The following is a 15,742-nucleotide window of genomic DNA, read 5'->3' on the forward strand; positions in this document are numbered from 1 at the left end:
ATAATTACTAATATTGGTGATGCAACGGATCTCTTATGGTTTGACGTGGCAAGAGGAGAGTCAATAATCCATTTGATCTGGCAAGTCAAGACTCAAGAGTCAATAGTCAATGGTCAACAGTTAGACCTTATATGACTAGTCCTGCCTCGACTTCCATGTTTCTTGGCGATCTCGGACTTCCTGTTGCTCGGCCACACCGGCCTCCATGTTACTTGGCAATCTCGGCCTCTCCTCTGCTCGACCACACTAAACCTCTATGTTACTAGGTCATCTCGGGCTCCCTACTGCTCGGCCACATCGACCTCTCTGTTATTAGGTCATCTCGGCCTCCTTGCTGTTCGGCCACATCGGCCTCGCTATTACTAGGCCATCTCGGCCTCCCTGTTGCTCGGTCATACTGGCCTCCATGTTGCTTGGTCATCTCGACCTTCCTGTTGCTCGATCACACCGGCCTTCATATTACTAGACCATTTTGGCCTCCCTGCTGCTCGGCCATATCGGTCTCCATGTTGCTAGGCCATCTCGGCCTCCCTACTGCTCGACCACACCGGCCTCTATGTTACTAGACCATCTCGGCCTTCCAGTTGCTCAACTATCCCGGCACCTAGTTATTTTAGCCTCACAAAGGCAGGCTCGGCTAGTCCTCTGTATTAGTTCATCTTGCTTGCCCCTGCCTTGATAGATCCGAGCTCGCTGCGCCACTCCGCCACACCATTTCACCATTGTCCTTATACTTTCCTTATATGAAGACAGCAGTATGGAGCCTCGCTACAAGACACGCACACATGCGAGCCTCACCATAAAAGGAGGACGGTTATTAAGCTGTCAGACTTCTACCTGCTCGGGTTGCTATTCCTAACTAAAGTACAAGGATGATTCACACCCTCAAGTCACCTGCCGGTTACTAGGCCCGTAGGTTTTGTCTCCTAGATACTGGCATCTCCGCGCACTTGTTAGGAATGTACAGAATATGTCCCCTCAAATGCCTCGCCTCACTGCCATCTATCCCCGTGAGTATATAGACTTCGATAGAGGTATGAGAAAGCGTTCTGGAATCTTCTGCATCTTCAAGCTTTACTGCTTCTTCCTCCTCTTCTTTCTGGTACTGACTTGAGTGTCAGAGTAGCCCCGCCGGGAATCCTGACGGTCAGCTAATCCCCTTTGGTTTAGTGTCTTTCTTTCCCAGGTTCTCTCGATCAGTAAGGTTTATCGTGGTCTAAGTAACATAATCTTTGCCAGGTGGCTTGACCGTCTCCCATATCTAGCTGGAACAATTGGTACACGAGTTAGTGAAATACGATGAATAATATTATTCCACTGTCATTTTTTTAATTGGATTTTTGAGTTTCTAACCAGACTTGATCATGCCCATTGAGTGATCTGAGGAGTGGATGCAGACCAGACTTCTACATCATCTATCAGCAGATCGACGTCCATTCTAAATCGGACGGTCAAAAACAGCTCATCTGAACCGGAGAGCTTTACGAACCCGATCTGCTCTTTTTATATTGTGGCCGTCTGATTCTTTATAATCGCACTGATCGTACGGATACGAAGCCTCGATTTCAAACTCCGTTTCGAATCCCGCCTTTTCTCCGATGTGCAAAAAGCTCAACATATTTGTCATCTTTTTTTTGTATAAATTTCATTCCAATCCCCGGTCACTCCAGCGTCGCCGTTAACGGGCCTTCGAATTCTCTGTTGACACGGATCTGCCGGAGATGGGATCTCGCCACGAGAAGGACAAGGCGGTGAACGTTCAGGTTCTTCTCCGCTGCAGGTAGGGGGAGGAATCGCTCCACTTCTCTCTGTTCTACTCGATTAGGGTTAGCGGATGGAATCTATGAGGGCCGTTTGGCGATGTGTTTTGAGGCTGTAGTCTATGATGTTGGTTTATGGTTCTGAGTTCTGACTTTTTTTTTTTTTTTGCTGATCTGAAGGCCCTTTAACGAAGACGAGCTGCGAAACAATGCGCCGCAGGTGGTGACCTGCAACGAGTACCAGAGGGAGGTCGCGGTGTCGCAGGCGATCGCTGGAAAGCAGATTGACCGGGTTTTTACTTTTGATAAGGTGTGCCTGCGTTTTTTTTTTTTGGCGATATTTCTGGGTTTAATAAGAATTATTGTCACGACTAAGTGCATTGTATGTTTGAAATCAGATTCAGTGAGTAATTGCAGTGGATTTGTCATCTTTTATTTAGAGTCTGAGCAAAGAATCAGAGGTGCCTCTAAGTCTACCTCTATTCAAAAGCCAGTAGGGATAGAAAGAAATTTGTTCAACTAATGAAGTTTCTATCCAGGAAACAGAAAAAAATCAGCTGGGTTATTTGACTAATTTCAAACTAAATAAAATGGTAACTATTAAGGTTGGAATTTATCCTTCTGCCTCGTTTGTATTTTATAAATCCACCTATACATATTCCTGCGGTATCCTATAAAGTACAATTCTCTATTCTGTTTTTTTCCTCGAGTGAAGTTAACTGATTAGTTATGACGTGAATGCTTGAATACAACTTGTCAGTTAAACATATATGCATTGAAATTTTTTTGATAAGAAAATGAAATTTTTATTTTCCTTTCTAATTAATGTTTATATAATCATTGACCAGCTTCCTCGTGGAACTAAAGTGTATCTAATTCTTTTTCGATAACTTACTTCATGAAGGAATGACTAAGCCCAAAGTCATCAATTGTGCTGTGACATAATATACAAGTTAATGAATTTGCAGTTGTACTCAAATTTTGTCCTCATAGGTGGAGTTTAGATGATGCCATAACTTAGCCATGATTGATGGCTTTGTGAAGTTGAATGTCTCAACAGATACATTGGGGGGGGGGGGGGGGGGGGGGGGGGGGGGGGGGGGGGGTTCTGAAAGATGGCATCCATATGAGGATCAGCTAAAGCTGCGAGAATAGCATTTTGAAGTGTGGCGATTATATCTGTGTATTGATCATTTTTCAATCTTAATAGCTAGTGAATAATGATTTAGAATTTATTTATACTTTATTCTGATTTTATTTTGAAATTGATTTGTATTGTTTGAGTTGGTAATCTTTAATGCAGTTTCAACTATATCACTTGTTTCATTTAAGAAAGAGCAAATCCTCCATTCTTCAGGTGTTTGGTCCTTCAGCAAAACAAGCGGATCTTTTTGACCAAGCTGTTGTTCCAATTGTAAATGAGGTTTTAGATGGTTTCAATTGCACCATTTTTGCTTATGGGCAAACTGGAACTGGAAAAACATTCACAATGGAAGGAGAATGTAGAAAGGCTAAAGTATGTCATTTCTTTTTCAATGCAAATTTTAGTTTAAGTTGTGAATCAATACCTTGCTTACAAAACTTTCAATAATTTGAAATGAATAGTTTGCTAAGGTGATAATTTAATTGTTCCAGAGCGGCCCAAAAGGTCAATTGCCTGCAGATGCAGGTGTCATTCCTAGAGCCGTGAAACAAATTTTTGATACATTAGAGAGTCAAAATGCTGAATACAGTGTAAAGGTCACCTTCCTGGAATTGTATAATGAAGAAATAACTGATTTACTTGCTCCTGAAGAGTTATCTAAGATTGTTTTAGAGGAAAGGCAAAAAAAGCCACTTCCTCTCATGGAAGATGGTAAAGGCGGGGTGCTTGTAAGAGGTCTTGAGGAGGAGATAGTAACAAGCGCTGATGAGATATTTTCTCTCCTAGAAAGAGGTTCAGCTAAAAGACGCACTGCAGAGACCCTCTTGAATAAACAATCAAGGTTAGGTTGCATACTTCTTTAGTTTTTATTCTTTTTTATTGGAAAACTCTTGTTATTTAATGTTCTTTTCCCATTTTTTTAATATTTCAGCCGATCACATTCTCTGTTTTCTATTACCATTCACATTAAAGAGGCTACTCCAGAAGGGGAAGAGCTAATCAAATGTGGCAAACTGAATCTAGTTGATTTAGCTGGATCTGAAAACATATCTCGCTCAGGTGCAAGGGAGGTAAGGTTCATATTGTTTGTTACTCCTGCATGAAATGATATCAAATATTAGTTGAAATATTTAGCATTATACAACCTTTTTTGGTTATCTAAGTGATCATATTCTACTGGTTTTATGTGAATAATAATTGAGAAAAAAATTGTATTTTGTGCCAACAAGATGAGCATAGATAAGATATCAACAGATTCCAAAAATATAAAATCAACATGGAATTTGTGTCATGGCACTTCTTTAATAATGAGGCATTCTTCATGTAGAATTCATCCCTTGCTACTTCAAAAGTGCAGCCCTAGTGATGCTCTGTCAATAGCTTGTTACAATGGATTTTCCTCGTTTGATACTCCTCAAATATCCAATGGTCAAAAACTAGGTAAAGCTATATGCAAGGGATAAATATTTTTCTCCCTTCACCCATCCATATATTGGTGAAAAGTAAAGGTCTCCTCTGCAAATGTTGCAAATTAATTTTCAATAAACATAAAATTATATCATTAACAATGATATGAATTTTACGCAAACCTTGCACATGTTCATCAGGACTTAACTTGTACCCCTTTTATGTGAGAAATTCTATCCCCTTTTAGGAGCAGATGTTACAAAATTTTGGTTATGGTATGTAACTTTGATCAACTTTTACTAGAGCAAAACAAGCTATGCTCGTCCCTGCTCGGATTAACATTACTCTGAATCATTCTGATTTCTGTATTCTTTTGTGTCAAGGGCCGTGCAAGAGAAGCAGGTGAGATCAACAAAAGCTTGCTTACTCTAGGTCGTGTTATTACTGCTCTGGTAGAGCATCTTGGACACATACCCTACAGGTTTAAATATTTACCTTAGTCTTTTCAATGTTTTATAGCTTTTGATCTTTAACAAAGTTCTATATGTGATGTACAGAGACAGCAAACTTACACGTTTACTTCGTGATTCATTGGGTGGGAGAACAAAAACATGCATAATAGCTACTGTTTCCCCTTCTGTGCATTGTCTTGAGGAAACTCTTAGTACACTGGATTATGCTCACAGGGCTAAGAATATTAAGAACAGACCTGAGGTATCTAATTTTTACCTCTTAGAATATTTTGTTGATTATCTGCTCACGGTCTTGGCAAATAAGTGAAATTTTCTCCCCTTTTCTAATGCCTTTTTTTGCATCAAAAATATTTTTCTATCTGGGAAAAATTAAAAAATTTCAAGGTGTTAAAAGACAATTTAAGACAGTATGAGCATCTTGAATATGATCAATAGGTATTATTTAATTAATTGCTGTCCAATTTTTGTGAAATCAAAATATTGGTGGTAATGATCTTATACAGTAGTTTAATATCTGTATAAGTAACCATGCAAAATTATTCTTATATGGTATCCTTCTAAATGCTTTTGATCTGATTTTTCACAACAGGCAGCAATCTAGCTTATGTGATAATTTGGGTAAGGCATGATGATTGATGAGGAATTAATCTTTCCCTCTCTGTCAGTCTAGTCTATGAAACATCTAAATCATTTAAATTTGTGTTAAATAAACGTTAAAAGAAAGATCCCTTCGGAAAGGAACTTTTGTAGATTAATGGCAATGCCTTACATTGTTGTTTCTTGGGGTTAAATTTTAAATGGAAGAGAATAAAAGGGCAGCCCGGTGCACGAAGCTCCCGCCATGCGGGGTCCGGGGAAAGAATCCATTGTACGCAGCCTTACCTTGCCTTTGGCAAGAGGCTGTTCCAGGATTTGAACCCGTGACCTCTAGGTCACATGTTAAATGGAAGAGAATAAAGATAAAAATATTTGATGAAGCGATGTGTAACGAGTTGGCAAATTTGCTGACTGAAATTGCTGTCATGTCAACATTCAACAGCAAGATTTTTTCACAGGTTTTGAGAAACAGGTGAAACGTCTATTTTTCCTTTTACTACTGCGATTTTTATTGCATTAGGAAATAACTATCTGGGAAAAACTATTTGTAATCCGATCAATATCTTTAGATGGCCCTTGAAATTTGTGAACTGATTATTCACAGGTAAACCAAAAGATGATGAAATCAACATTGATCAAGGATCTTTATGGGGAAATTGATCGCCTTAAAGCTGGTATTTCTATTTTTTGCCAATAACTGATTGACTTTTTTTGGATAGTTAAATTAATGATTTCATATGTTAGAGGTGTATGCTGCTCGTGAGAAAGTTGGTGTTTATATTCCTAAGGAGAGGTACTACCTGGAGGAGAGTGAAAAGAAGGTATAATTTAAGGAACAATTTTGAATCTTTTATGCCATATTCATTGAAAAACAAACTTATGTCTGTCAATTTTAGCATTCTGTATTTAGATTGAATTAGTTTTTTTTTTGTTTAGTGGCACGGTTTAAACTTCATCATTTTCAGTGTCTCTATTCCCAATACTTTATTCTTATCTTAGTTAAAATTTATTTTTGGAAATTCTTTAAAACATTCACTCAATTTGTTCTCTTTCTTGCACGAAGGCAATGGCAGAACAACTTGAGCAAATGACATTAATGATAGAAACTAATCAAAAGGTGAGAATTAATAAGTTTGGTAAAGCATATAATCAACTCAATCTAAGTTGAACATGTTTATTGCAACTCATTCTTTTTGTTTCATCAGCAACTTGAAGATCTCCAAGGGAAGTACAATGCTGAACTTCAACATTCTGCAGAGTTGACCCAGACACTTGACAATACGGAGGTTGTTAGATTTAAAAAATTATTCTTCTGGTTGTTGAGTTCGTTTAACTGATTTACTGCAATTGTGATGCAGAAAAGATTGGATCAGACAAGCAAGTTACTAGCTAGTGTCACAGAAGATCTGAAGTGTGCCCAATATGCTCTTAAGGAAAAAGAGTTCATCATCTCAGAACAGAGAAAAGCAGGTATTTAATTACTTCTACAGTCTTGTAAAGCTTGTGACGTTATGCTAATACTCAAAATATTCAAATCAGAAAATGCATTAGTCCATCGAGCTTCTGTCCTGTCTTCTGATTTGGAAAAATCTCTTCGTGATAATGCATCGTTATTCTCTAAGATAGGTAATTTTTGTTCTGTGAATATTTTTTTTGTTTCTAAATTATAGTAGCTTTCTATGCTATTAGCTCATATCTTAAAAACTTCACAGCTAGGGAAGACAAACTGGGTGCAACCAACAGGTCTGTTGTCAACAATTTTCAAGCTGAATTGGCAGTAAAGGTTGGACTTCTTTGCAATACTGTTATTTCATCCATAGATGAACAGAATGAATATCTTCTCTCTATTGAGAAGATGTGCCAATCTTGCCTTGATTTTAGTGAAAAGGTATGTGTTTTTAGAGTCATTTCATTGCAGTCGATATTTTTTTGTTGTATGATTTATCTGATTGTTCTCTTTGCTAATATAATTAATTCAGGGTGCGACCGAACTGAAGAGGAAAGTACTAGCTTCGAAATCATTGTTTGTATCACATATGGAAGCTGTTCAAAATGTTGTGAGGCTTCATAAAGCTGGTAATACTGCCAGCCTGGAGGAAATGTCTGATCTGGTTGCTGCCAATTGTTGCTCTCTTGATCAAGTAAGTAGCTAAATGGTACCTATACGAGTTCTTGAAATGATCTAGCAGTTTTTTTCATGCTTCCATTCTTTGTTTAACCATTCATCTGCTATGCTTACTTATGCAACAGTTGTTATCTCTTGGGGAGATTGAAGCTGATCAGTCCTTTAGTAATTTGCAAAAGTTATTATCCCAACACGGAGGAGAAATTGCAAATTTTACCCATGAACTTCGTGAGGTTTGCATCACATTATCAACATTTTGTTGTTTAATCAATTTTTTTAATCCTAAGCTAGTTGTACTTCATGCAGAGATTCAATTCATGCATAAATCTTGTGAAAGAAATCTCTGTGTTCACAGACAGCTTACTCGATACATTTGGTCAGAAAGCAGAAAGGCTTAGAAGCCATTCAAATCTGCTGCATGAAAGACATGTGATGTGCATACATGATTTGCAGACGGCGTATGAGGTATAATTTATAACTCTCTTTCTACATAGATTTCATTCTTATTCAATAATCTGATTTTGGTCCATTGATATTTTCCAACAGGAGCAATCCAAATATGAAGAAGAGAAGCTTCTTTCAGAGATAACTGATTTAGTATCCAGTCACATGCGTCGCCAAAAAAAGCTGGTTTGCTCAAAATCTATATATGAAGATGTAAACTTTTTTCAAGCATTACAATCACATGTTTTGCCTTTAAGGTGGATGAGAGGCTTGCTAGTATGGAAGAAGTTGCGTTGGTTGGCAAAGAAAATGTACAAGAGATTACAACGACATTGGACGTTTTGACCACTGATGCAAAGAGGAAATGGGAAAACTTTTGCAAGGGTACCGAGCATGATTTGAAGGATGCCTCCAACTTTTCTGCAGCAAAGCACTGTCGTATAGAACTTGAGCTACAACAATGGTCAGTGCAAATCGGATTAAGTATACCTCTCCGAGCCTGTCTTTAACTAAATTTCTTTTTGATGCACCATGTCTATCTAAACAACTTTCAGCATCGACAATGTCCATGTTGCTTCTCAACAATGGAAGAAGACTCTTACTTCAGCCAATGAGCTGAGCAATAAACATGTTGCTGAGTTGGATGTTCACATAAGGTTTATATTTCATTTATTCAAATTTTGTTTTTTTTCCCGATACAATGACTTGATAAAATGCACAAGCACCTTAATTGCAGGTCTGCTATAGATAGCAACGAGCAACATGACATTGAAATTGCTTCTGCTCGAGATGCTGCTGTTGATGCTACTTCAAATAGCAGTACAGATATAATTCAGGATCTTGAGAGTGTGTTCTTGCTTTGTATTTGAATCCCTGCTTTCAGAAGTAGTGATACTGAGATTCTACTTTACATTTTGGTTGCCTAACTGCTAAATTTTCGATCAGGTACGTTAGAACATGAACAAGATCGTGTGAAACAAGTGATAACTGCAGTAGAACTGCATGGCACTCATATACGAGAGTTGCAGGTGTCACATGCAGCTCATGCTGCTGACATCAACAGGCATGCGGAGGAAACGTTCCAAAACAATTACCAGGTAAGCTCATACATATTATTCGATTTTAGTCATATTTCACAACCAGCTTAGATGGGAGCATTCAAATTTAGTCAAGTTAATAGTAGCTTATTCATCTAACTTTATAAAAAAATGTCAGTTCCCACTCATTATTTGGAACAAACTAGAGTGTGGCACCTCTTTATTTCAGCATTGTATAGGGCTATATTATCATTCTCAAATTTGTTGTTATCATCTAAGTCTGATTCTAGATTCAATCTTTTTCCCCAGGATTACGAGCCAACCGGGGAAACCCCCATGAGGTCTGAACTAGAGGTTCCAAGCAAGGGGATGATCGAATCTCTTCGAACGATGCCAATGGAAGCTCTGCTTGAGGAATTCCGAGAGAACCACCCTGATGATACTTCCAAGCAGCAGCCTATCAAACAATCTCTTATTCCACGGTCTCCGTTCACTCAGCGTAATTGACACCCCAATCTTTAATCTCTCTGCATCTTGTAATGTGGCCACATGGTTACTTGTAATCTTATTCGTTTCATGCTCACGTCCCGTGGGGATCAAGCTTAGATCCCCCTCTGATTTTTAATTTGTAACATCATCCTTGTGTTGAAAGAAACGTGAATCAGAGTACATCAAACCATTTGGTGTTTAATAAATTAGAGGATCTTAGTTTTCAGCGATTTCATATTAATTCGGTTCCATATAAATAAATAAATATCAGATAGGATTTTATTATGTTTTTCTATATATATTCTGTTGATTCATGCAACAGCTTAAATTTCTGTCTGATATTATACCATGTCAATATAATGTTAGTATCTTAATCTGTGGTTTGATGTTGCTTATATTCTTACGAAATGTTCTACTTTACCTCTTGTAATCCTAAAGTAGTTTTAAAGATATCGTGAATTATTATTATTTTGACATTTCAATTTTTATATTGCTACTTGACATGCTCTGGCTCAAGTTTCGTTATATAAAAGTTAGATCAATAATATAAGTTTTACTTCTCAAGTTATGTAAAAGCTTTTTTTTAAATATTTTTAATTAGTACCATCTATCCAATTCTCTTGATTAATCCTAGAGATGAGTTCTATGAAAATTTACTTACTCAATGTGATTCTATAAAATTTTTATTAATCATCAAAATAAATTTATGAAAATCAATTGAGGGTCTATGTTTTTAAATCCGTTTTTTTACTAGAGGACAAATTTAATTATTCAATTGAGACTTGAGTTTAACCGCTGTACAGTTGTCCAAAACAAATCGTCCTTTGATTTGTTAGAAAATTAAATATAAATTTAAGGAGCGGAATAATTTTTTTCTCAATAAAATATTTAATAAAATATCTGTCAAAGGTCATTTGTTATTCCTTTCATCGGCGACGAGCGAGAAAGCGCAGAAGGAGAGGATTCGATCTCGCCTCTTCTAGGGTTTCCCGATCGGGATCGGAGATGAAGATCACTGCCCTCCTCGTGCTGAAGACCTCCGGGGCCGGCGACACCTCCTCCTCCTCCTCGTCCGGGGCGGATCCCGTGGTCCTCGCCAACGCCTCCGACGTCAGCCATTTCGGGTACTTCCAGAGGTCGGCCGCCAAGGAGTTCATCCTCTTCGTCTCCCGAACCGTCGCCAAGCGCACGCCCCCCGGCCAGCGCCAGTCCGTCCAGCACGAAGGTCCTCTTCGACGCCGCGAAATTCATCTTTTTTTTTTTTTTTCGATCGTATCCGGTGTATATTGTGTATCGTTTCTCCAATTTGAGAAATTGGTGGCGGATGATGCGCAGTTTCTTCTTCATATGACTAAATTTGCAGTTTCTTCTTTTGTGCAATTTGTCAATTCCGCGTCTTGTGAAAAGGGGTCATCTATAAGTTACTAGTATGGCATCAAACTAATCAAAATACTCTCCATGATTGGGTAAATTTTGTTTCTGGATTTTACTAACAACGTGTGTCTAATGTAAAACCAAAAGTTGTCTATATAAGTTCTCAACGTGGCATCAAATCAATCATAATATTTTCATTTTTCTCTGCCAAGGTAGATGTCTTTTGTTTTATTATGGCTGATAGTTAATCTCCTTCTTTCTTTGATGATTTTCAGAGTACAAGGTGCACTCCTATAACCGAAATGGCCTTTGCGCTATGGCTTTTATGGACGATCATTATCCAGTGCGAAGTGCATTTTCTCTCTTAAACACGGTAATTACATTTTTTTTCTGGCATACGACGCATTTGCTTCTACCTACAACAATGGTCATCTTAAACCACGTCTATGTTGCTGTAAAAAATATAGTTAACTTCAACTTGTTCCTCGCTTGAATCAGTTCAACTTAAGTTGTCTCTGTTCAGGCTTGTGCACATATTTAGGTTCTCCTTAAGGGAGCTTTAATGTGTAAATTTGCACTCAATGTACACTACTTGCCCCTGCAAAAGTAGCAATTCTGACAAATTTCCTTTCTATTCTCTGTTCCCAGTTCCATTTTTATGCATCCATCATTCACAGGTATGCTCGAAGGACATTGAAATGAGAGTGGACAATAAAAGAATGGGCAATCTGAGTAACCCAGTCACCTTTATTTTTAGTTTCATATTAGGTTCTCCCATTATTCCCAATGATAATACCAAACACTTCTTTTGTAAGATGTACCCTCTTACATAGAAAGGCATATTGAGGAAGGTAAAGGTTTGATGGGAACGTTGTGGAACTTCTAGAGTTTTAAGTGAAGGTTCTACCACTTAGGTTACCGCCTGTGATACATAATCTATTTGAGTGTTTGTCAGGAAATAATACACACAACTTATTGTAGCCAAGATGAGATGCTAAGATAAATCAAACATGTTGTAGTTAGGGAACAATTGGGTGCAATTTCAGTAGTCGGTAAAATTAATGTAAAATAGAATGCAAATGCTCAAATATGATCAACAAATTTTGTTGTTACACAAGATGAGTCAAAGAGACACAGAAAACGTTAATTACTGTAATTAGAAATAATTTGGAAGATTTGAAGACCACTAATCGTATGATTTTGCATTGAGTTACAACGAGGAATAGATCCTTGTTACATTGATTCAAGATTTGATATCCTAACCTTCAATTTATTTTGTTCTTGATGCAAGCTAAATCTAGCATTACATAGTATCAGTTTCAGAAGGTATCTTCTTTTGCTTTTAGAGAAGTTTCATAATCTTCTTAGGCAATATCCTACTGAGGAAATTTATGCTGTTTTCTTGACCTTTATCATCTGATCTGGGTCTTATGATTGTAAATTGCCTTTTATTCTTGTATCCAGACTATATTCAATCTTGATAATTACATAATATATTCTGAGAGGCTCTGACATAGTATTATTGGTTGCTGATTGTAAGCATTGTTTTGCAGACTATACTTCCTTGTAAAGGGATTTGGAGTTTACACTTCCTTAGGTTTAAGTTTTTCCTAATCATATTTCAGGGTTCAACTTTCTCTAATGTTGGGTTTTATGGGTATATATACTTGGCTACTTTATGTCTTTCAAAACTCTAAATCTGTTTAAGTACTAGATGGAGATCAGAAGACTAATTTTTCTGGGTTCAATGTGTTCTAATGATACTTCAGGATTCACATCATTTCAATTTGGTTCTTGTGGGTGTTATATCATAATTTTGTTGAACTTGTTATTTCAGAATTTTCTATTTGCATTAGAGTTACATAGTGTTTATATGCTCAAGGTACTGGATGAGTATCAGAAAACTTTTGGGGAGTCTTGGAGAGTCCAGCAGACTGATTCAACTCAACCATGGCCATTTCTAACTGAAGCATTGACAAAATTTCAGGTTTGTCTTGATTTTAATTGTGGTTTTCCACCGATGTCAGCATTTGGTTTAATTTAACAACTTCAATAAATTTCATGATGGAAATGCACAAGATATCTCTTTTATTAAAGTGATGATTTTTCTTCGTCCTTTTGTTTGTATTGTTCTGATAATGTGATAAATTTTCTTACATATTGCATATCTTTGTGATTGAAAATTGTCAAAAATTGAAAATTGTTTTGACACTTTGCCACCCTTATTTCAATCGTTATTTTATTAGCTTCAATGAATAACTTTGCTCTTATTTCTCTTACTAGGATCCTGCAGAGGCTGATAAGTTGCTGAAAATTCAGAGGGACCTAGATGAAACTAAGATTATTCTTGTAAGTATATACTGGGTTTTTTCCCTCCACCTTTTTACAACTCTTATGTTTTGGAAAAATCCATTGTTTTGGTTAAAAGACTAATAAAAAAAACAAAGTGAGCTTATGCTTGCTGTTCATTTATCTACTCAACTTATCACGGTAAAAAGTAAAAAATCCTCAGTAGAGGAGCCATATATAACTATTTTGGACGCTTTGACCCTTTTAACCATTCCCTGTTCCTGCTCAGAACAGCTAAAAATTCCTATGTTTCAGGTTCATTCTTCACCAGATGATAGTATGGGCTGCAGAAATTGTGATTTTTTACTGCAAAACATGAATATATAACTTATGTCCCTTCTCATTTGGACTTCACTTGCGAGACTGTTAGATTTCCATTCTGTCAATGCTTAAATGATTGCACTGCTCATGTCAAATTGTCCTTCATGAAATGTAGGCATTTTCAGTTTGGAAATGTCTTGGAATGTTTTCTATTTCATTTTAAATCTTTGCCTAGTGATCTTCTGAAACTTCTCATGTGATTGAAGTTGAAGAATGCGGCATCTGTCTCATGTTAAAATTGATGTCTTCTTTGCATCTCGCAAATATTAAATTAAATTTGGCAAATAAATGGTTTATCTGACAAAATAAAACTAGAAAATGTTAACATTTTATCACCAGATGAGAACTTATAGTGACTTTGAGTAGCTTTTACTAATCATTGTCCCTTTCTTTGAAATTTCATGCAGCATAAAACTATTGATAGTGTGCTCGCCCGAGGAGAAAGGTTGGATAGCCTAGTCGACAAGAGTTCAGATCTCAGCGCAGCATCACAAGTAAGCTAAACTCTGCTTTAGGATATAGTAGTTCAATTTAATGGTTGATAACCATGCATGACATCTTTTCAATACACATGCTAGAGAACAAACTTATAAGAAATCATTAATGTTTGCCTAAAGAATAAGCAACAAACCTGAAAATCTTTCAGAGATACAGTCAATGAAAAAGCCAAAATTAACAAGAACCAACTCCGGCAATTAAGTTATTATACTTGAAGAAAGCTAGTGAACTCTGTACTGGAAAATTGATTGAGAAAGGGCAGAACATATGTAGATATATGTAAGATATAATTACATAGAAAGCGTCTAGTGTATTCCTATGATTGTACCCCATTACACACATATATTATAAGTCGCATATGTAAGTTTTAAAGATCTAAATCACCGTTAACATTATTTATGACATGTAAAAACTAAATAAACAGATAGATTTTTTAGTAGGTCATATTTTAGCTTAATTATCAACTAGGTTTGCTGACTAACTTTTCGAGTAATTAATACTCCCCCTGGGTAACAACTAACAAGCCAATTAGTTACCTTAAGTCACAATCCGTGTATTAAGGTAGCCTAACGTCCTAGGGTGACTTTTACATAGTAAAGAGGCATGTACTGGTGTGCATACATATCTTCTTATAATGCGCACGTGCATAGTTGTACTTTATTACGTGCATGCAGTTGTGCCATGTTTTTACTGTACACCCAAACGCATAGCTGCACCTGAAGTGGAAGGGAAGAAGCAGTCGTTTAGCATTCGAGATTATCATTAGATGGCTGAAGCCGAGACTTTCACTTCGATAAGGGCAAGTCTAGCACCCTGATAGCTGAATTCTGACTTATGGGCGTGCTTGCTGTTTATCGATATAATATGACGAACACACTGCCCTTTCTAATCACCGCTTCCTTCCAAGATCCATTCTGTTCAAAATTTAACACCCGATGGACATTCTACCTTTAACAATTTTTCATAGTTATGCCTAATACGGTAATTTTGTTTTCGATCCAATCTTTATACCATTTCAGTGCCCTGAAATCAATATAAAAGTAGAACCAATCATTCAACATGCAAATTTTTTCATATCTGTTTTTCTGTCGTTCCGTTTGACTCTATGCAGAGTAATTTTAAGCCTAACACCTTGCACTGATTATTATTATTATTATTATTATTTTGATCCTATGGTATTTGTTCATGCGAAGATGTTCTACAAACAAGCCAGGAAAACCAACCAATGCTGCACCATGCTGTAACATTGCCAGAGGAGAAGAAATCTTGGTATCAAATTTCATTGTGTGTGCATTCTCTGTTTGGATAGTAGTTTACATAAATACGGTTCCATCAAACATTTCAAATATACCATTCCCTACGATGAAGGGATTGCTCCTTCACTATCCTGCCAATTATAATATCTTCTTTTTTCTCCCTTAATTTCTCCATACTTTTTGTGGTGTTTGTAGCACATTATTAACCTGATGTCAGTAATGTTGGTGGTCTTGCGGATCACTACACGATAACGTGATTACTTATTCATTTCTCTATCTCATTCACTTGGTCTGTACTCTTTTGCATGGCCTGGCTCTGTAATGCTTCTTCAAGACTAGTAGTGTTTTTATGATCTGATTGGATTTGTCGTTGCAAATGGTCGATTTGAGTTCTGGTTAGTTTGATACATTTTGATGGAATTGGAACTTCATTCACCTCAAGTAGCGTGTATTAACTATAATCGAAAC

At 36.9% G+C, this 15,742-nt stretch overlaps 2 protein-coding genes across 2 annotated transcripts; both read left to right on the plus strand.

Annotated features, from left to right (window-relative positions):
• Positions 1 to 1,721: 1,721 nt before the first annotated feature.
• LOC141847371 (kinesin-like protein KIN-5C) lies at positions 1,722 to 9,647 on the plus strand. Its single transcript, XM_074735410.1, has 23 exons — positions 1,722 to 1,780; positions 1,941 to 2,070; positions 3,118 to 3,276; positions 3,396 to 3,745; positions 3,836 to 3,974; positions 4,695 to 4,792; positions 4,869 to 5,025; positions 5,986 to 6,055; positions 6,126 to 6,202; positions 6,445 to 6,498; positions 6,587 to 6,667; positions 6,740 to 6,851; positions 6,921 to 7,007; positions 7,094 to 7,269; positions 7,361 to 7,522; positions 7,632 to 7,739; positions 7,813 to 7,971; positions 8,053 to 8,136; positions 8,208 to 8,413; positions 8,505 to 8,606; positions 8,687 to 8,796; positions 8,896 to 9,047; positions 9,297 to 9,647. Exons 1-23 carry the CDS (start codon positions 1,722 to 1,724, stop codon positions 9,492 to 9,494), a joined length of 3,030 nt encoding a protein of 1,009 aa, XP_074591511.1. The 3' UTR covers positions 9,495 to 9,647.
• A 740-nt stretch (positions 9,648 to 10,387) lies between these two features.
• Positions 10,388 to 15,400, plus strand: LOC141847460 (VAMP-like protein YKT61). Its single transcript, XM_074735506.1, has 6 exons — positions 10,388 to 10,701; positions 11,126 to 11,223; positions 12,733 to 12,837; positions 13,134 to 13,199; positions 13,928 to 14,014; positions 15,212 to 15,400. The coding sequence occupies exons 1-6, from the start codon at positions 10,482 to 10,484 to the stop codon at positions 15,260 to 15,262; spliced, it is 627 nt and encodes a 208-aa protein (XP_074591607.1). The 5' UTR covers positions 10,388 to 10,481; the 3' UTR covers positions 15,263 to 15,400.
• Positions 15,401 to 15,742: the final 342 nt, after the last annotated feature.

Source organism: Curcuma longa, chromosome 16 (genome assembly GCF_044706935.1).
Source record: "Curcuma longa cultivar G26 ecotype Majalengka, Jawa Barat chromosome 16, ITB_CL_G26_1.1, whole genome shotgun sequence".
NCBI lineage: Eukaryota > Viridiplantae > Streptophyta > Magnoliopsida > Zingiberales > Zingiberaceae > Curcuma > Curcuma longa.

Excerpts from the sequence above, each read along its gene's own strand:
- LOC141847371 (XM_074735410.1), top strand. The coding sequence starts at position 1,722 with ATGGGATCTCGCCACGAGAAGGACAAGGCGGTGAACGTTCAGGTTCTT. Across the intron at positions 4,793-4,868 it reads CTTGGACACATACCCTACAG|AGACAGCAAACTTACACGTT; the intron begins GTTTAAATATTT and ends TGTGATGTACAG. Across the intron at positions 7,740-7,812 it reads TTACCCATGAACTTCGTGAG|AGATTCAATTCATGCATAAA; the intron begins GTTTGCATCACA and ends TACTTCATGCAG.
- LOC141847460 (XM_074735506.1), top strand. The coding sequence starts at position 10,482 with ATGAAGATCACTGCCCTCCTCGTGCTGAAGACCTCCGGGGCCGGCGAC. Across the intron at positions 10,702-11,125 it reads CCAGTCCGTCCAGCACGAAG|AGTACAAGGTGCACTCCTAT; the intron begins GTCCTCTTCGAC and ends GATGATTTTCAG. Across the intron at positions 13,200-13,927 it reads ATGAAACTAAGATTATTCTT|CATAAAACTATTGATAGTGT; the intron begins GTAAGTATATAC and ends AATTTCATGCAG.